This window comes from Strix aluco, chromosome 1 (assembly GCF_031877795.1).
Source record: "Strix aluco isolate bStrAlu1 chromosome 1, bStrAlu1.hap1, whole genome shotgun sequence".
In the NCBI taxonomy this organism is placed as follows: domain Eukaryota; kingdom Metazoa; phylum Chordata; class Aves; order Strigiformes; family Strigidae; genus Strix; species Strix aluco.
Genome location: NC_133931.1, coordinates 7,333,906 through 7,355,987, shown reverse-complemented (window position 1 = coordinate 7,355,987; position 22,082 = coordinate 7,333,906). Strand labels below are relative to the sequence as shown.

Genomic DNA, 22,082 nt, shown 5'->3' with positions numbered 1-22,082 from the left:
GGAACAGAGCAAATAAGTTGTCTCAGCTTCTGCTGTTGATCAATGTCTGTATTGTTAACAGATGTCTGTGTATTGCATCAATAAGTAATAAAGTGCTTGTTCATAATAACTGCCAGGAGGCAATGGTTTTGTGGGTTTAGTGTGTGGTTTATCAAGAAAAATCCATATCAGATGGGCAAAGAAATGCTGAGACTCTATTTTAATTTTTAGTTTCAGGACAGTGAATTACTGAAAGAGAAAACAATGCATTTCCTTTTCAATTGGGACTCTTTATCCATGGATCTCTTTGCAACAGAATCCTTGTTTCTTCTTCCAGACATAGGCTGTCACTCATTTGTGCTGGCAAATGTTCATAGACACCCTTCTACTAATCATGTTCAGTCTTCTAGTGGTGATTAAGCAGTACTGATGGGCAGATTGCCTGGTTTTCCATATAAGCAATTTCAAATGACTGGAAAAAATGCTAAAAACTCTCAGCAAATTCAGTTTCCTATCGGTTTTTGAGGATGGCACTGGATTCTGCTATAGAAAGCTTTCCTTACAGTGTCTAGAAAGCTGTCAGATTCCTGTCACTGAAGGTGTTTTCTACTAGAGTTGGACAATCCATCTGCCATACCTACCTGATTGATACTGCTAGTTGGTTTGGTTTTGTTATTGGTGAAGGATTCTTAAAGGTTCCTTTTCCTGGGAAAGAGTTTGTTCTTTCATGAGACTTTATCATTATGTTGCCAGGGTTTGATACACACTTATACAATACCATATATAAGACAATACCAGATTTTAATTTTTCTGGATCTCTATCTTCAAAGTGTCTTCTCATTAGGTCATTTGCATCTGGCAAAACTGGAGAAGTTAACCCTAAATATCCATCAAGGTCTTTAGCATATTTAGATATCATTTGGATATTAGGATTTCCTAAGGAACAGTACAAAGGAAGTGCCATTTCTACTTTTCATGTGTTTAGCTTAGGTTTATTACTGGAAAAAACAAATTGCTTACAGTTCTTTTAGATTTCTCATCCTTCTCTGGGAAAACACAGCATCATTGTCACTTGATTTTTATCTTAAACTTCTGTATGGCTTGTAGCTGGAGTTAGTGTGTTGTTCAATTTGGTATTTAAATCCAGTAATTTTTTGGGAAGAGTGTTACTACAGTGTATACTTAAGTAATGTGGATAATGTGGAAGGAGTAAGAAAACCTTACTTTTAGCTTAATGGATGCTAAACTTCCACAAGTTGCAGAGTATACAGAGGGCATTCAAAGAAGTAAAACCATCATTCTTACTAGTCTCCTTTAGGGACTTTTTTCCTATCTATATTCTGTGTAGAATATTAAACTTCTTGTCCAGAAATAAGTAAGCTACCTAAGTCAGTTGCACAACACTTATTCAGATGTTTTGATTCCAGAGATGCTTCCCAGCGCTTTCTTGAAGATCAGTAGCTCACTCATCTGAAATTTGAGTACATGGAGACATGAAGCTTTTGTACTGTCTCTGCATAAACCAGTATTAGCTAAAAAAATATTTTCAAAACAAAATAGTTCAAAATACCTTTAAAGTAATTTTAGTCTTAGATATGTGTAGTCTCCTAAATGAATGTAGTCTCCAATATCATTAAGATTCTGCCATTTTGTGGTGTACATATGTCATGCATTTCAACAGAGTATTGTCTTTTGTATTTAGAACTAGGTTACTGCTTTGTTTCTGGAGTGTGCTTACGGTTAATGTTACCTACCTTTTTTGTCATTTCAGGAGTATGATGATGGTTATGGAACTGCTTATGATGAACAAAGCTATGATTCCTATGATAACAGCTATAGCACTCAAGCACAAAGGTCAGTTTCCAAATCTGCTGTAACTACATTTGAAATATTCTACAGTTGGAAAGATAGTTTTACTTAAAGATTTTTTCAATTTCATCTTAAACAACAAAAATGTTATAAAAGTCTTATTAGAAATAACCCTCAGAAGTATAGAAGTCAAGTGAAAGGAAACAGTAATGGGAGCTTGAAACAAAGGGTTTTAGTGATGCCAAATCATAAATCAAAGTTTTCAAAAGTTCAGGAAAACTTAATTCAGATTCATTTGGGGAGGGAGGCAGAGAAGGGAGAAGAGTAGAAATAACTTTATAAAAGGCATTAAATCATCTGAGACAGAGCTGATTGTATTTTCTTACTACTTTAACATGGTTATATGCCAGTATTTTACCTTTACTTGGCTGTAAAAAAAAGTAGATTCTTTAGTTTGTTTTATTTCTTTGTGGAATTGTCTTTGTGACAAATTTGAATCTTTGCCACACATCTTCCTCCCCCCACTTCATTCTCAGCAGTATTTTTAAGCACTTCTGATGTATTTTCATAAAATTTTGCTTTTTTCAGAGGACTCACTATTTGGAAACTCCGTGAATTACAAAGAGTACTAATATGTCCCAGTGATGGAAAAAAATGCTGTGAAGTACAAACTACTTGTATTAGGTGGTAGTTTGAACTTAATGGCAAATATCATGTTGACACATTACTTAGCAGCTTGGCTGATTGTCCCCATTATTAGGTACTTCTAATGTGCATGTCTGGAAAGGGAACTTCTGTGCACCTTTCACTGAGTTGTCATGTATTGTCACTCTTTCTTAGACCAAGCGTTCATGGTTTGATCAGTAGTAGATTTTGTAATGACATTGACAATTTCGTTAAACTTTTATGGCAATAAACTTCAAATGGTTGAAACAAGAATGTTGAGAAAATAATAAAATAAAATGCTACAGGTCTACATTACTGCTTTGGTTATCTGGGGTGATGTGAGCTTCAAACCTTGCCTACTGGGAAGATGACAGTAGGAAAGGGAGATATTGGTGGATACTGTGATGCTGATAAATAAAATACTGCTTAGACTATTTTACCTTCCGCTAAATATTTAAGACTTTTTTACACTGTAGCCTTATCTGAAATAGTAAAGAACTGTTCACAGTGAAGTTGAAAACAAAGCTGTTTACACCTGACATCCGCTTTGCTGTAGTGTTGACACACCCAGCTTAAATTTTGTTGTACAAATGAATGCTTTCCTATGCCCAACAATTTAGTCAATGTGAAAAAACCTAATGGAAAGTTCATCATTATTGTTGAGAACTAACAGAATGAAATTGCCTTTTACCTGATACTTCACTCCTAGAGAGTCTTGTAAGCTACTGAAAATTGATTAGAACAAAATATGATTTATGAAATCAGCAGCATAGGACCTCCAGAATATGAAGCTCTATAGAATGTTACACTTAGAGAGCAGCTGCTGGTAATGGAATTTTTTCCAAACAGAAAATTACCAAAATAGTCCTCAACTTTTATGTTGGTAATTCTGTTCTGTTTTACTGCTTCTAGTGCTGGTAAATGGGTTTATTGCACACAAACATTTGGACTTCATTACAAAGTCATTTGCCTGAGCCAAAACTAAACATTACTTGGATTTTATTTTTTTCCATGTTAATGAAGTTTTCACTAAATTTTTTTCCTTTGAACTAAAATTAGCAAAAAGCAAATCTCCCAAGAAATGAAATTGCTCTTGTATAGGACTTACACATAAGAATATGTATAATATTTATAGATACAATATGTACACATGTCTGGAAGGTGATACTTCATAAAATGATTGCTCTACTTCATATTTTAACTGCAGTTTCACAATACATATACTGCTACATTTTGAGTTCATTATCTTCTGAATGATTGTTTCACTTTTTTCTCCTAATTTTATTAAGTGTTGCATGGTAAAAGAAAACAAGAAATGATTCACTTGTTTGTTTCTCACGGGGTATCGACACTCATTTTCTGGCATATTTTCTGGCTTGGCAAAAAGATTTTTAGGGTTGTATTGGCAGGCAAAAAGTAATAGCTGTAAACAGCCATCTGAGCTACCTAGAACAGCATTCCTATCTTTAATGTGAATATCACATAGTGGTCCATATTGCAAGATGTCACTTTGTAACCATTAAGAGATACGTATCGTATTTAGGTGCATTGTAATGCCTTTACTATGAAGGAAATTAGGGAAAAGTCTATTGTTTTCATAGCTTAGCCTTATATCATTCTTAATATTTTGGCCTCATAAAGCATGGAACAAAAATGCATTTTAAATACGTGAATGCCCTCTATGTGCAACTGTATCATTTAGTGACTAGCATGTCTAAACTTTTCCTCTTTCAAATTGCAAAAGTAATCTTAAAGTAATAGTATTTCAAGTATGTCTTCTGATGTTAATTTCTTCAGGAGATTGTGATACTAATGATATTATGTATTAAAGAGCAAATTTGAGAAACAGCTACTAAACTGAAAAGATGGGTTTGCTCATAAACTATTTGCAGTAGTTAGTATATGAACTCTTTTCCTGTACCTTGCCAAACTTAGTTAATGGTCAAGTGTACACTGTGTGATCCAGTGGAGACAGTTGAAATAGTTGGTTTTGTTTTAAAGTTTTTGCTTCTTTTAGTGATTTCTGTTAGAGATAGAAACTTGCAATAGAATTAGAAATATCTCTAGGAATGTTGTAGATGTATAAGATGTTGCATAATGACACATTTTTGATATGTGTGCAGGGAGTACATTCTCAAAATTTGACCATTCACTACACAACAGTATGAGTCCAGTTTATTGGTTTTAATTTTGATGTTTCTAGTGTATTTCCCAGAAATGGCCAAATCTGAGATTGACTAGGATGGGTGATATGTTCAGATGTGAAGAATAGCACACTGTGTATTTCTGTATGCATTAAGGTAGCTGAGACTTTGCATGCCTCTGCAAACAATTCCTTTCTATAACCGAAATGCTTGCTTGTACTAAATCATGTGTGTTTAAAAGTTTAATGGCATTTTATTTGACATTGTGTGAAACTGTGTCCTTGCTGTGCTTGGCAATCTGAAGCTTTAGTTAAAACCTGTCACAGCACTATTAGGTAGCGAAACATCAGACTTTTCTCAGAGTTCTCATCTATCTTAATGCGCTGTAATCCTATAAAAAATTGTTTTCCTTTAAGATACTTTCTTATACGAAGTTGTTTGTTCATGCAACAAAGCCTCAAATAGTGCTTCAGGATGTCTTTAACTGAATTATTTCTTATGGGCAAAAAGACATAAAAAAAATCCCTTGGAGCTGTACAGAGTTTTACTAAATATCTTAACTGATTTTTAGAAGAGGTGTGACTAAATTATATGTATATTTCTTGCACAGGATGATTAGATAATATTTTTACCAGTATAAATTGGGATAGCTAATCAATAGGGCTGTTCAGTATTGTTATAAAAAATAAAAAAAATCTCAAATTAACAGAATACTTCTCCATTTCTAACAGTCAAAGGCTAGTAAACACTTGAAGCAGCTGAGACAGTTTTACCTTAAAGCATAATGCATACTGTCAAAATCTGTGATCAGTTACGGTTGATCCTCAATGCCTGTCTAAGGAGAACAGCAAGACTAGGCTAAATGTTACTGTCATGCAGGGCAGATTTCACATTATGCGGTTAGTAATTCCTTCATAAAATTTCTTCCATACACATACGTAGTAATTTAACATGTGCAGTTGTATGCCAAAAACCTTTTTTGGGATCTTGTGCTAGAATGTGAATTCCAAGTGTGAAAAACCATACTCGTGACTCCTGGTGCTGATATTTGCCTTTGTCAGATGCCTGTAGATTGTCAGCTTCCCTCACCAGCATGTATGCATCCTTACACAACCTAGCCAATTCATAAAGGGCTTCCCCAAATCTGTCTAGAACTGTAATTCTTGGATTTATTGCAGAAAGTAGTGGGTGTTTTAATAACCTGATGTTAATGCTAGACCAATTTTACTATGAAAATTCAGAGAAGAATATTGTGGAGGAATCGGGACCATTTAGTTGGGTCTTCGTTTAAATTTGTAGATCAGTTTAAACCTTTTTAGCATGAAGAAAATATTTTAAATGTCTAAAATACGTTTCAAGTTGAGCAAAAGTGCTTTTGTCCCTTAGTGGCTCCATACATGATCTGCACAAGTGTTTGCGAAGACAATAATAGGGCAAAGGGAAATGGATGCTAATAAATCAATTGTCACTGTCAGTTCACTGTTTAATGTTCTCCAGAATACATAAGATTTATCGCTGAGGAATTGTAGAATAATGGTAGTGTATGGAAACAAAGTCCACCAGGGAGATGTACTACATCATTCGGATTTAGCGCTGCCATCTGCTTAATAGCATTGAGATGACTACAGAGGTACTTACGATCAACCATTCATAGCAGTGACAGATGCTGCAGAGAGTTAACATCCCAGAGAATGAGGTTTGTTGCTAAAATTCAGATTATGTGACAAGGTTGCTGAGGAAGGGGGCTGGGTTTGTTACCTCTCCAACAGCATTAAAGGTTTACTGTGTGCTTTTAAGTTTACTATCAAGAGAGAATGGCTAACACAGTTACTGTAGTACAAAAAAATGTGGAGAACCCCATCTGTCTGCTTCATGGCACTCAGAAGTTTCAAATAACTTCTTTAGGCTTTTTGTCTGTTAGCATTTAAAATTAGATAGTTTTCCTAGAAAAAAATATGCTTTTGTCTAGCTGCTTTGGTTTTTACCTACAACAGAGATCAGCAGTCTCAACTATAAAATGAACAATTTGTGTAACTTTATGCCTGTGTCAGTTCAGGGACAAGAATAAGTCGTTCATGTAGTAATGTCATTTTGTGTTTAATTATAACTTATAAATTTAAAGCTGGTTTAGATCTTCAGTCAAGGTGATCTCACCTTCACTCCATTGCAGAATTTAGTCTAAACACTGACATAAAAGGGGAAAGATAGGACTAAGGGCAATTACTGGCTTTGTCTACAGTTTCCTGCAATGGTTTCTGGTTTCCTATTTGCCTATGCTATAGATTTCTCTTGGCAACAACCATCCATTGTACCATTGGCTTAAACATAGTATTGCTCAGTTGCTGCTCTTGCATATCTAACAGTAATTGCTACCACACCCAAAATGTGGTACATTCAACTAGCTGTAAGTTGTCTGTAAACCTTAGAGCCATCTAGTCAAGCCGATCTGAATTGAGGGAATTGGCAAATTCTCTTTAGTATACCTGTGTGTCTCTTCAGTGCCTCTAGTTCACTCTGTTTATTGGTTAATGTGTTGGGAAGTGAGAAGTACGTGCTGCAACTTTATTTTAAATTATTTATGTAAAAGCATAAAAAGATAACTGCCCATGTGGTAATTTTTAAGCATGTTAAAAGTCCAGTGTTGTGAATGCCATGTGGTGAGGACTTATTCTTTACTGCTTGTTTCAACAGTGACTGGTTCAAAACATAAAATTTCTTTACAGTAGGTTAAACTGTTTACAATGACCCTGTGGTTTGAAAGATTTGAGGAAGTTTGTGTTTCATAGCTTGTGGTAGTTGGGAAAAATGTATCTGGATGTCAGATCAAAAAGAGGACTGAAAAAAAAGATCCACCTTGAAATTGGGCAAAGGCCATTGTTCAACTGATGCCTGAATAATACAACCAAATTTAGAGATTTGAATCCTTCAGATCTCTAAATCTCAGATTTTGTGCCACTCCAGAGGCACCTTAGTTTTGAGAGAAGCTGTTTCCTAGTATATAGTTATTGATGAGACCCAGAGTCTTCCCCATTTTCCATTAGGAACTCAAATTTTCAGGTGTATTCTGAAACCGTGTGTAGTAGTCATACAAAAGATGATGACATTGCTGTTTATAAGAGGAGGATTTTCAGAGCTGAGTGTATGGATTTGAAAATTAGCTTATGGAGGTGTTGCTGTTGGTATTTGAAAGTTAATTGCTAACATTTTGTTTGATGCTCAGTGTTTTAAATTTACATTGTTAAGTTTGTCAGCAATCATGCATTTCCAGGGTGTATAAATATGTATTATATGCAAAATAGTGTCTGTTACTGTACCTTTTCAAGATGTAATTCTTTGGATTTTAATGCTAGTAGATTTTTGTATTTCATGCTCTGATTTATAAATTTAATCAATCCACAGCAATTTGATTTCTGGGGATAGTGCAAATGGCAAGTATTTTGCAATTGTTGCTTATCAACACCTGGTATGTATGAGCTTATTGGAGGTTATAATTTTGCACAAATAAAGCCTCAAAAGCATTAGCATAAACAAGCTAATGTATCTTTTAACTGAAAATCCCTGCCATGTGGTTTCCTGCTTAATTTTTATGCTCATATTACTGGAAGAGATTTATTTTCCGCAGTTTTTCAGATCTAGTTCTTCAGGTTTAGATAGATGCTTTCCTTTTTGTTACCTGTTAAAATGTGACAAGATGAAATATTCAGAAATACGTCAATAGCACAGATAGCTTTAACTGGAGTCTAGCATACATGATTTTTTAAATTGTTTTACAGAAATCTCGCCTGAAACAGTAAACATGAATAAGACTAAGGCAATTTAAGTGTAATGATGGAAAAAAACTTACCCTTAAAGGAAAAATTAATCTTAACATAAGTATATCACATGCTGCACTCATAAAATTGGAAAAGGTTTTTAGAATCCTTGTCATGTTGAAATTGGATTACTTCACTATTTGAGAAATGTTAGGAATAGTTTTAATTTGTACTAATTCTGCTTGGTAAAATGCTTTTTAGTTACAAAAAATCTTGGTTTTCTTCATGGCTTTGCTATTAAACTTAACTATGAACATGCCTCAATGCATAGAAAACAAGTAAAACTGCGTTTAAAAGTAAGTTTAGAGACCTGTTGGAAAAAAAAGGTGCTATAGTGGTACAAATAGTAACATGAAATTTTAAATATTTGAGGAAACAAAAAAATTACTTCATAAAACTAGATTATTCATTTTGTGTGATTGGTTTAATTTTACTTGGGTGAATTTACGGCACCTTAAACTGGGTGGTTGAATTACCGCAATATAATTAAAGAGGGTGTGTATTTGGTAGGATTTAGTATTTTTTTCCTTGACTGATTACACAGGTGAAAACATGAGAAAAGGATAGGTCAACTAGGATCTCTTAAGAAGTCCTTACTAGGAAGAAAAACTCATTAACAGTGAATATTTTTTAAATATTAAATGCTGTATTGTTATTAATGGTAGCTTGTGGAATTAGTCATACTTTAAAAATATGTTAATTAAATGACTGCTTCAATTTAATTACAGTATATTTTTCAAAAAAAAGAAGTATTTTAAGCTTGGATGATGGAGGTAACAGAAGAAGGAGAGTATGCAGTTGCCAGGCCTCAGCAGGATGCTACCGCAGTGCCAGTAGATATATGGTCTTTGGAGACCGAACTTGGATAATGAGGCTTCCAAATCTTACAAATTAAAGTTGTTATTCATTTAGAAATAACTTTTCAAATGTCTTACATAATAAACTTTCTAGCAGTTTCATTAAGAGATATCAAGATAAGGAAGAGAAACAACATAGTCTCTCTATGACTAGAGAAAAGACAGCATCATAAATTCATGCTTGCAGTAGGTAGTGAAGAATATATAAAGGGAAGATTTATTTCCCCTGGTGTAGGGTGAAGAAGGAACTTCACTGGAAACTCACACTTGGAAGCCAATGTCTATTAGTTGAATGAGAATGGTATGATAAATCAGGCTTCATCAGTTCAGAACATGTTTTTGTCACAGAATACCTTTTTGTAGATAAAGATTTGACATTATTTTGCTGGTTGACAGTCAACATACCATTTCCGCTTACTAGCAGTAATAGAAAATTGCAGTTTTTATCTTAGAGTATCCCGTATTGGTTGGTTTGATTTCAAGGGAAGAAAAATCTCACCTCTTTCTGATGGTAAGGAAATATCTATTTAATTGGGCAACTTGAGAAAAGGGAGATGTTTGCAGGAAAGCTTCAAAACGGTCTGACTTGTCTCCTGCTTGTATTTTATTTTTGCAAAAATACTAGGAGCTGTGAATTGCACTTTTAAGCACAATTTTGGCATCATTCAGTTGACAGATGATGAAAAATGCAGCTTAGTAGCCATGAGAATTTAAGGTTTATTGTGGTGTAATTGTCAGGTGCGATGTGCTTGAAACATATGTGTTGATAAAAGTGGTAGAACCCACAAGCCCAGCAAACAAGTCTTAGCAAGTGGATTTAATTATCTTTAACACAATAGGAGGAGGTCTGTCTTAGTGTGCTTGGAGAGGCAAGGCTTGAACCCTGCCTGTGTAAGGGACATTAGAGAAGCACTGAGAAGATCACAAACATGGTAACACACTGCTTTTAAGATCTGTCAGATGATTATGCAGCCCTGAAAACAGTTTTATACTATCTCTAACCAAATACATTCCTTGATGGCACTTTATTTTTTTTTAATTACAATCCTGTAAAAATTGTGATGGAATGATACTTCCTCCCTCAAATGCTCTTCAATGTCAACTGATGAGTAAGGATATCATTTATAGGAAACTGATTAAAGTTGTACAGTTCCTTCAGTAAGTTAGAAAGACAAGAAGGTATGATGTGTATCTTAGTAGTATATCTAAAGACAGAGTGGCGGCACACAGTCCGTGCAGTTTTTGTGGATGATGTTAGAGGCAGTGTGGTCTTGTACTCCAATCTGTGACAAGTAATATCTTGGATCTCTAGCAACATCTTATGCAGGACTCAAGAGGGATAACAAAGAATTCAATGGAATAATACCCACAGCTCTTTCCAATATTGCAATGGATAGTCTAAAGATTTTGACTGATACATGTCAGAGCTTCATTGTTTTCTGTTGCTTCCACTGTCCTGAGTAGCCTTATCTGTTGAGTTTCCTCTGATAGCAGTCTAGTTCACTTCCCCCAAACTGCTTTGCCAACCATACAAATGTGACGTGGGGTGGCTGGGCTTCGGTCCTAATTCAAAGGCCAAACCAAAATACTGATGATTACGCAGCCTGAATTTTTAATTTGTCTGCTGGTGCTTTCTTGTTTTTAGTGAATTTTTGATATTTTATTTAGCATTCCTCATGTTTAGTAATGGATTTTTGCTGTATTCTATTCATAGTTTCAAGGTAAAGCTATAGCTCCCTGCTGCTGCTGTTCCTGAGAAGCCTTATTTGTGCTGTGCTACAGTCACCTCTGCTACTTGCCATTTACCTTTCCTGTTTTGAGAGATGGGTCATGAGTGGAGGGCGGGGGGTGGGAAAGACTGAGTTCATAGATAGCAGTAAAGGGACATTTCAGATGACAAAACTGTTAGCTTTAGGGAACTGCACAGAGTTCTGCCAGAAATATGTGGATAGACATAGTTCTGTGCCTGGTAGGTAGCACCAGAATGCAGATGCCTCTGAGGGCATTTCACTATTGAGAAGTGAAATTTATTACAATTTCTGCCATAAAAAGTAATTTCTAAATAGTGATAGCTAAGGGAATCCTTGAGAGGGCACTCTGGTCATCTTTTAGGATTATAGGTAATAGTTTTGCTATTTGTATTATCCATATGAGAGTACAATGGGATATCATTTAAGGAAGATTGCATCATTTTTCTGTATTTTACAATGCTTTCACATATAGGTCTCAGTTGCTTTCTGAGATCATTATCTGTTTTACAAACTGATATGCAGGGATGAGAGTATGTACTAAAACTTCTGCTAAGAAGTGGCAGAACTGGGCATTAAATAAAAATCTATCTGCAAGATGCCAGAAAAGATGTGGATCTCATCTTGATATCCTAGTTTTATGCTATCCTGCTGTAAACTAGATTACAGAATATGGTGTTCAGTGATCCATGGAAGCATTAAGAACAGATACTCAACTCAATGCTCATGACAATTAGGGAGTTATGAGAAGTGGTTGTTGTCTTGACAATAACATTTGGGGCACTTCTTCCTGCTTACTGTTGATGGATGATTTTTAATGTCAGAAGCAGATGAGCATGAAGACCTGATAGGAATGATAGAAAGAGGCTTGTCCTTGTGTAAGAGTTCTGTCCAGATGTGATCTTATCAGTCAGCATTTATCATAAGACAGAATCACAGAATCATCTAGGTCGGAAAGGACCTTGAAGATCATCTAGTCCAACCGTTAACCTAGCACTGACAGTTCCCAACTACACCGTATCTCTAAGCGCTATGTCGACCCTACTCTTAAACACCTCCGGGGATGGGGACTCCACCACCTCCCTGGGCAGCCCATTCCAACACCCAACAACCAGTTCTGTAAAGAATTGCTTCCTAATATCTAGTCTAAACCTTCCCTGGCACAACTTGAGGCCATTACCTCTTGTCTTATCGCTTATTACTTGGTTGAAAAGACTCATCCCCCCCTCTCTGCACCCTCCTTTCAGGTAGCTGTAGAGGGCGATGAGGTCTCCCCTCAGTCTCCTCTTCTCCAGACTAAACACCCCCAGTTCCCTCAGCCACTTCTCGTACGACATGTGCTCCAGACCCTTCACCAGCTTCGTTGCCCTTCTCTGGACATGCTCGAGTAATTCAACGTCCTTTTTGTAGTGAGGGGCCCAAAACTGAACACAGTCATCAAGGTGCGGCCTCACCAGTGACGAGTACGGGGGTAAGATCCCTTCCCTGTCCCTGCTGGCCACGCTATTGCTGATACAAGCCAGGATAGAGATCCTCATCCTACTTTGCTGTTCTGTGCGATCTCTAGGTAGAAGGACAAAGGTGATGCTTGTGGAGCCACTCTTAGCACAAAAGGAAACTTTGTTTGGAAGGGGGTTTTTGTCACTTTTTGAAACTGCCTTGGCTTCAGACTAAAGCAATCAATCCCTTTAGTGATACTAATGTGCAAAAGAAAACAAATTTTTTCAATTTTTCCCTAGTAAGCATTAAAAGAAGTTGAACTGGTGGTGAAGGCTGTTTTTTCATCACTGAAGATGAAGAAAGCTTCCATTTATTCAGTGCTTAAACCAGGTAACCAGGCTTGTCAGTGCTTGTCTGGGCTTTTCCAGTAAACTAGCAGCTTTCGGTCAGAGACCTCTTACTCTCCCATTACCAGTCAGGCTCCTTGCCATACTTATTTTGTTTCACACACAGAAATGGCATAATGCTGATTCCGAAAGATGCCTGTATCAAATTTAAAGAGCCATGGCAATCACATTGATTAATCACAATATATTTTGACTACCTTTATGCATTTTCTGGAAATACTATAGAACACTTGCACTGTGTGGTTGACATGCCTGTTCTAGGATTGTCCCAAAAATAGTCTAATGACCTATTCTGATATCTTCATGAGTGTTAGGTTGAAACTCTACCATTCTGTTAACTGTCCCAAGAGAATATTCCAACATCTCTAGACAATATAAGCTAATAGTTGATATAGTACAAAAAGGTAAGAGTTCTTTAAGACAAACAGTGTCAAGATCAGTTACTGCTATTTGTTTCATAAAGACTTGTTCTTCTATTACATCAAGATATTTTCAGAAACAATCAGCTTAGCAGAAAAGCCTGAGAAATTCAGGTCATATTCCACAAGACCTTTGAAGGCTTACATTGAATACCTCTAAATTAAAGTATTTTAAGACCCTTTTCACAGCACAGTGGTTCTAGAAAAATGTCAGGAAGCTTCCCAGTCCTCTGTCTTACTAGATAAAAAGCTCCTCTAAGGCTTTACTTCCATCAGTGATGCAGTGCTAAAATCTGAGGGTGCTCTTCTCCATCTCAGGCTGTTTCTTGAACAGGCACTTCCCCTGACCTTATTTAAAGTAGTTAAGCTGCACTTCACAGTTCTCTAACCATTGTAGGTTTAATGCGCAGCCCTCAGCAGTTAAGTGACATACCTAAGTTTATTGTTTGTTAATTCTTCCATACCATTAGGTGGTTCCAAGTTTTTGTTGACATGGAAAACCAAAGCATTTTTTTCTTTGCCATCTCTGTCTTTTCTCTTGTCAGCCTAAAGACACTGTGCTAGTATGGGAATACAAAAGTTAAATATGAGGAGATATACACAAGGGTTCTATATCTGTAAAAGATCTGAATCACAGCTGATACTCCAATGTTGAGTGTACTTGCATTTGTACTGTTACTTGATGGTTAGGAAGATGCTTGAAAACTCAGCTGGCTATACCATGTAATGCAATTATCCATCTACAAAGTAGACACCTGGAGAAGTAAGGAAAAATTAAGAAAATGAAATTGAAGAAATGGCCTCAAGAAGACATTTTACATGTGAAAACATAAGAACTCAAAGCAGTCTCTAAGTTTAGTCTTGCTGGGTTAAAAAGAAAAGTATCCATGTCATGTTCTTTTCTCATTCTGGAAGGAAGGAGGCACGTGAGGTAAAGAAGAAAATGAACCCGTTTTGAGGTTTTTGTCGTCCTTTCTGTGAGACAAAAATGAATGAAATGGGAAGAAAAGGGCTTCCCTTGCAGAGTAAATCCATTAAAGGGAAATACAGATTTTGAATAGTCTTCAGTCAGGATGCAAAGATGCCAGAGAACCTACATAAAGTATAAATGTCAAGGATGCTTTTTTAAAACAAAAAAGATGTCATACCTTCTGTCCAGAGGAATTTATTTAATATAACTACTTAATTTCTCAAAACAAGATAGACCTCAACTACCTCAGTTAATGAGTTCAGATGTACAATTTAGGAAGAGGTTTGGTATTGCGGGTTCCTTTTGACTAGGTTTCCTTTTAACTGGTGATTGCTTTAAAAGAAAAATACAGTTCTGTAAGCTGTAACTTCATATACAGTACTAGATTTTTCTGTAATTCCTCTAAAAAAACTTCAGTTATCTTTGGTCTTAGTTCTGAACTCCATGGGATATTCGAATTGTTACAGATGAAACAAAAATAATATTTTTAAAGTTCTCCTTTTTACCCAGAATTCCTTACAACAATGTCTGTACCCTTTTCTTTGGGTCATAATCTTTAAGTTGTCTTATTCAAAGTTTCGCATTTGTTCAACATACAGTTAAATTGAGAGAGTGTTGGCATTGTTCATAGACCACAAATTAAAGCAGTCAGTAGACAGTATTGAATTCCTGTTATAACTTGTACTTTTGGGACAGATTATGAATTTTGAAGGGTTTTATCTGATACTGAAAGTGTATCATGACCCATCTTTACAAGAAGATTTTTTCCTTTCTGATGATTATTTGTATTGCATGCTGTATTTGTATTACATGCTGTATTACATTTGTATTACATGCTGTAAAATTAGTCATTTTTTAAATAGATATTTTAGATCTATGAAATGAAACCCTGCACAAGTCATTTGGACAGGATTGACAGATATGGGGACAGGGCTCAGCTGCTATAGGCACTAACCTTGATGACAGCCTTTAAATAATCGAGTACTGTGTGGAAGGATAGTGAATGTCAGTTTAAGTTGGTTGTCAGAAAAAAGACTTTTGTCACTGGCTGCTGCAGGGCAAAATTATGTTATTTGTTATGCTTCAAACTTTGCCCTTGTTATTCTGGGGTCCTCATTGCAAGGACTGACAAATACATAACATCTAGGTTGTATACAGATACTTTTTTGTGGGTCTTCATAGTGCATTCTGGTTAAGTTTTTGTTTAGGAAGCCTTATAGTAGCAATAATAAGTACTCATCCACACTTTTTAGATACGCATTTGCATACACCAGAACTGTATTATTTTTGGCCTGGATTATTTTGTGGGATTTAAAACTTCTTAGTTTAAAAAAAAGAACAACCCAACAATGACCAAAAAACCCCAAAACTTTAAAAAAAAAAAAAAAACAAACAAACAAAAAAACAAAAACCCACCAAACTAAACCACAAGCTACCCAAGCACAACAAATGACCTTTGTCTTGTGTCAGTTTAGAAGTGATTGTGATGTGGTGTTTTATATAAATGCTTTATCTGCTAATTCATGTTAAGGCTATAATTACTTTTTCTGTCTGGTTTTTATTTTGTTAGCAATCAATCTAATGTTAGAAACAGTTTGTCAATATTAGTAATCACTTGCTAGTGATCATATATTAGTGATTTCCTTCTCAACTCAGAAGGTAGTGACCTGGTAGCATCAGTTTGTAGAGTATTTTCCATATATTGTCAAATTCTGGCTGTGGTTAGAAAGAAAAGGAAAGAAACAGTTAAGAGACTTGCTTTTGATGTCCTACAAACATGTCTAATAAACTTTTGCTCTGTCAACTATGTAAAAGACTATACATAGCTATACTTGCATGAAATATGAAAGCGTGGTGGAAAAGTAGTATGTAATAAAGCTTGTTCTTCAGTTTCCACTCACTGGTCTTAATACAAATAGAAATGCCATTATGAAATGGAAGACTGTTTTAGGCCATGGTTATGGTTATTCATCCATACTTCTGAATCCTAATGACTGCAGATTTCTGCTTTAACTTAGTTCTTACTGTTACCTCTTGTCTGCCTATTAAAATGATAGCACTTACATATGTGCACATTTGTCTTGTTTTGAAGACATTGAAACTTTTACATGTATAGCAGCTATATAACCATCTGATCAGCAAGTTGCTTGTCCTTTTTTTGCATTTTCGTCAGTGAATTCAAGGATGCAAAGGCAAAATACTAGACAACAGTAGGTAATGAGAAGTTTGTATGACAGATGAGTTGGTTCAGTACCTATGCCTCCTACTTTTTCTTCATTGGCACTTGTAAGATCTTCAACCTTCCTAACTATAATTTCAAATATAATATTCCCACATCCACATTTACACTGTAGACCAGGGGCTCACTGATGACAAAAAATCTTAAATGAAAGTTAATGTGGTTTCTCTTCTGTTCTAATTAATGAAGAAGCAGGATCTAAGTTGTCATTGTCACATGAATGATTATTCTTACCTCAGGGCATGTCTATAGCTTTCAAGCTTTCTCTTTTCTTTCAAGCTACTTAAGAGTAGAGTCGACTTAGCGCTTAGGGATATGGTATAGTTAGGAACTGTCAATGTTAGGTCAATGGTTGGACTGGATGATCTTCAAGGTCTCTTCCAACCTAGATGATTCTGTGATTCTGTGATTTTAAAAGGTAGAATGTGTAACGATAAGCATTTCTTCTTAAAATGTAACTTCTTTATTCCTTGTTCTTGTTCTTTCTACTTCCCTCCTCCCATACAGTGGAGCAGATTACTATGACTATGGCCACGGACTAAGTGAAGAAACATACGACTCTTATGGTGAGTAGCTTTGAGCTGAATGACTACAGCATTAGACTCCTGAAAAAATACAATCAAAGAGCAGCTTCCATAAGGCAAGCTTCAGTTCTGCAGTGGGTAACAGCTGTTCAGGGATTCCTGCACCATCACAGAGCTCCTCTTGGTTATTGAGAAAAATACTGAAGGAGTTCTCTGTGGTCTGTTAGCAACATAGTCATGTGAAACTGAAATCAAAGAAAAAAATAAAATCTAAATCATGCTGCAAGTACTCTTTTTGTTGCATTCAATGAGATTTAAGACAAATTAGGGTGTAGGATCTCTTTTCAGGAGCTGTTTGCAGCTGAAAGCAAATGCTTCTAGTGAGGCACAACTGGAATTGAAACTTGGTAAAACAATAAGAATATGCTGCTGTTCTCAACTGAATCGGGGCCTAATGGAGTGCATTTTAGATTTGTATGCTCTTTTGGTATTCATTTCCATGCATCAGACTTACGAAATCAAGCAGGGAGTCATTATGTAAAGGTTGTGAAAGTACTTTAGGTAGCTAATAGACATGAGGGCAGTGGGTTTCTCATATGGAGACAAAACAATGCGTAATGAAGCAAAAAACATATGCCAGTGGTAAAGATCACATTTTTTTAAGCTAGAAGTGTGGTAGTGACAGGTTTAATTAAAGAAATCTGTTATGGATTAGAAGCATAAAGCATGTTAAGACACCTCTACTTAAGGGATAAATGTTAAATCTCTGGCTAGAGATCAGAGAAATATAATCTATATCACTCAAATCTCAAACATTTGAGGGTTGTTAGTGACTAATATAAGAGTTGTGATTTTTGGTAGTGGATGCTTCAGTGATTTTTTTAGAGCTCTACTTAAAATTTTCCATGGTGTATTTCTTGAACTCCATTTGGAAGTGCTTCCTGTTGAAAACTAAAATGACCTCAACGAAGTTGTGATAAATGCACCTAATACAGAAGTTTGCTCAATGTTGTCTGCTTAAGCTAATTATTTTGCTTAAGGGGAAAGTCAGTTCATCAAAAGAAGAGGTCACTTGAAATTCCCCTGTCCTCCAGCAGTTTCAGTTGGTGTTGGTAGATATATAGCTTAAATCTTTATTTCAGCATTAAAATAAACTGTTTGCCTTTAAGCCTGATATTTCTAAGACTATTTCATGAATGCAAAGTTGATGAGGAAAAATGTGAAACTGCTTAATGTAGATAGAGTTGACTGATGGTGAAAAATGTCGATTGCAGTATTTAAGGTTGAAAATATGGGGTTTTCATTGCTTTTACATTTAAAATTGGTTTTCTATTTATCAAAGCACAGCCACTCAGAATATTAAGGGATGTATTTACTCAAGTTAAGACGACTATAAATACCTTGAAGAATGATTGTTACAGCCACTGCAGTTTTTGCACATACAAATAAATAGTTGTACACTTTATTCCTTAACTAGCTGTCCCTCAAGGACATCCTTAAATGCATAGTTAGATAATAATAAACATCCTTACAATATGTAAAGAACATTGGGTGCCTTGAAGTACAATTAGTAAGACTGGATAGTGAGCAGATACTTGCTTAGTGCTGGCCAGGAGGAAACGTAGATTCCCAGGAAGTACCTGAACTTTTCCTCCTCTGAGAAGCTCAGATGCCAGTCCAGAGGATGTAGGAAGAATATCAGTATTTTTAGGATTTGGAGCCCTGAATGGCACCAAAATGAAAAGTTGATAAAAAGGTGACTCTTTACGCTACTGATTTGACCAATTGCTTGAGAAGGAACAAGTATTCCCCTTAAACTGTAACCAAGACTGCAAGGAACTGTTTAAAAGTAAAAAGCAATGGTGCTTAAAAGCTAAGGTATTTTTAACTCTTACCCCTCAGCCAGCTGCCTTTACTGTTAGGCTAGGGTTCTTTTCCTTGCTTAATATAAGCCTTGCTTTTTGTGTGATGAAGAAGCACAAGAGGTTGCTTCTCATGTAGGTTACTCTGTTATCAGATTCCTATAGGACTTGCCTGAGGTACAAGTTTAATTCTTTCAGCCTTACACCAAATTTGAACTTGTTCTGCTTACCTCCTAGGCAAGTGTTCTGACCACCTAGGTATGATATATAACCTAGGCTCTGCAGGCAACCACCTAAATTTTTAAAAATAAAGTAGCTAGGAGAAGATTTCTATGAAGAGATTGTGAAATTGGACGCATGACTTGGGGGACTCTTGTCACCTAATTTCAGATATCTACTGTCTGAGCAAGTTACCTTCCCTTTCAAAGTATGGGGTTCTTTGACTGTTGACTTTGATTTATTTTTTTTAATGTACTAGAAAGACGAAGTGATGTCTACATTTTAGGTTACCATACATTGGATTCTGTCCTTAATTTCTGGATTGCATTGGGTTCACTTGGATGCCTGACTGCTTAGAGCAGGGCAGTTCTCCAAAAGTAGATACAGAAGCACATGCACTGTTTTTAGGTGTGTCTGCTTTCTGTTTTTTGTTGTTTTTTTCCTCTCAGAGGTGAGACAGTACTCTGATTTGTGTTGACTTGATTAAAGTGTACCTGAGTATTGTTACATTATACTCTGGATTTGGTCCTGTGTTTTCCCTCTTCTTGTAAATACCTGGCACAGTAGGTCATTTAAGACACTTCTTTGCTACTTTTTGATAATATTTCTTACCACCAAGATGTGGTAGGATTATGAAGCATTAAATATTGCACAAACTTCTTTTGCTGGAAAAATTAAAACAATTTCCCTTGCCCTTTTTTTATAATCTGCCTTTCTGTTTCTTGCGTTCTAGAGGAAGTGTGTGTTTACAGTGAAGTTGAGTATTGCCCCTAGCTTTTTAGAACCCACAGGTGTTTCTAGTGGTACTTGAGGCTTTTTGCTATTGGATTGCATATTTGAATTAAGCCTAAATTGGTACTGATGCAAAGAAATTTATTTCTGAGGGTAGCTTATTTGCTTATATGTAATTGATATCCTGCATTCATTTCATCCTAGCATAATTATTTGTAGGTCTACTACTATAGCTGACACTTCTGTGTATTTGTAACAGGCAGGTCCAGCTGAATGTCAGAGCCCTAAATATTTTTGCCACTAGCCTGTAACACTCCATGCTGTTATGTGCTGAAAAAGTATTATGGGATAGCTCATATAAATGTGTTGTACCCAGATTTTTTGGTACAAGTGTTAGATTTCACTTTGTATACCTTGGTTTCATTAAATAAAATGTCACTCTCTAATTCACAGTTTAAGGAAAAAATAAGTACAGCATCTAAGAACAGAAAGGTGTCTAACTATATTTTCTTTTCTTGTAGGGCAAGAAGAATGGACCAACTCACGACACAAGGCACCTTCTGCAAGGACGACAAAAGGAGTCTACAGAGACCAGCCATATGCCAGATACTGATTGTACTGTCTGATGTTGTGAAATATCCAATCTCCACCAGTCCTGTATACTGTTCAAAGTAATTTTTTCTATGAACAATCCCTTTTTATTAAATCAAAGCGCATAAAAATCTGAACGGATGGACTGAACTTAAAATATTTTGTTGAAAGAACAACCTGGACAGAAAGATATGTAAAACAAGGAACTTTGTTATTTCCAAACTGTATTTGAAAAAATAGGTGATCAAAAAAATAACCTTTGATTAACTAGTGTTAAACAAAAAATAGGTTTACTAAATATGTTAGTCCGTTCTTTTAACATAAGCGTAACCTTTTATTTTAAAGGTTTTCAACAATTTAGTTTTTAGTTTTTATTTTCAGCCATTTGCTAGATTTTTCTCTTTGCAAACATGCGTAAAAAGGGAAGCAAATTACAAATGCAAATAATGTGGTATTTTGTAACTCAAGTCTTGAAATGTTCTGTAGTGTTAAGCAAAGTTTTACCCTTGCTTGATACTAAATAAACTTTTGAAAGAAAATCAGTGTGTGTGAGATTAATTTTATGCTTTATCTTATACTAAAACTTCATAAATAGTAGTAAACAGGGAGAAATGTTTAACAATGATCAGCATAAAAGGCTCATATTAAACATTGCGCAACTTCTTTAAAAAAATGGTATAAACCTAAATGTATATATATACTCACAGTAGATATAAATGCTGTTTAAAGTATCCAAATGGTATGGATCTGCTTGAGTGCCACATTAAATCAAAATATTTTTGTTAAAAATGGTTTAAAATAGCTAATGAATTTTCTGAAAAAGATGTGACTAGTTTTCATCTTGTTGAGCGTTTTTTCACTAGTGCAACTTTGGAATTTTTATGAGAATTTTGGTACGTTAATGACCACCTCGCTCCGTGCTGGAAGCAATAAACACAAAGCTTTTAAAGACTTTCTGACTTGACTAATTGAGGTCGCTTTCTTCAGAGGCAGAGGATGTGTAACCCTTAAAACGGTCTTCATTTGCAAAGGTAAATAAATCAAATAAGATTTTAATCTCACTTAATTTATCTTAATATAACCAATAAAACCAGGGAGGCTACAACTTAGAAAGTTTCATTTTAGAATGTAGGAAAGACTTTGAGGACACCTAAATTCTCATTTTAAAACGTTTAATTTGTATTAGTAATCTAAAAAGTCTTAGCTTAGCTAGTTAAATTTGGACAAACTATTCCCTATTAAAAAACTGTAAAACCTCATAACCAATAGTTTGTAATATATTATTTTTCCATAAATTCTAGTAACTTAAACATTACAAATGTTATCTAAAGCTTTTTGTTAATAATTGTTTCTATTAATTATAGCTTGATTTACATTGTTTTCTTTAGTTTTTATTTGAAAGTCTTTGAAATGTAGTAAATATATTTTTTTTCTCTTGTCAGGAAACCCACCTCCTTGGACAGCCAAGAGAACAAAAACCTTAATCATCTGATGCTTTGGTAGGTATCTTCACTCATCTGTGAAATTATTAGATAAATAATAGAGTTTTTGATCCTTAATTCTTTGTACACAAGGCCTTAATTTATGTAATTATTACTGCTGCTGAGTTGAGGCCAGCTAAAGTCATTGGCTTTCTTCAGTTGTGGTGGGAAAAGGTATAGTGT

The 22,082-nt window shown here is 35.4% G+C and overlaps 1 protein-coding gene across 4 annotated transcripts in view; it reads left to right on the top strand.

The window, feature by feature from the left end:
• The window catches only part of KHDRBS3 (KH RNA binding domain containing, signal transduction associated 3), a 98,920-nt gene that overhangs the window by 73,915 nt on the left and 2,923 nt on the right, over positions 1 to 22,082 (top strand). For 3 of the 4 annotated variants that reach the window (XM_074834276.1, XM_074834184.1, XM_074834052.1), the window contains 3 exons: positions 1,751 to 1,833; positions 16,998 to 17,056; positions 20,349 to 20,957. In XM_074834276.1, coding sequence (XP_074690377.1) covers positions 1,751 to 1,833; positions 16,998 to 17,056; positions 20,349 to 20,440 — 234 coding nt within the window. In that variant the 3' untranslated portion in view covers positions 20,441 to 20,957. Of the gene's footprint in view, positions 1 to 1,750; positions 1,834 to 16,997; positions 17,057 to 20,348; positions 20,958 to 21,860; positions 21,918 to 22,082 lie in introns of those variants that run through there. The other variant, XR_012624314.1, reaches the window with a different exon arrangement.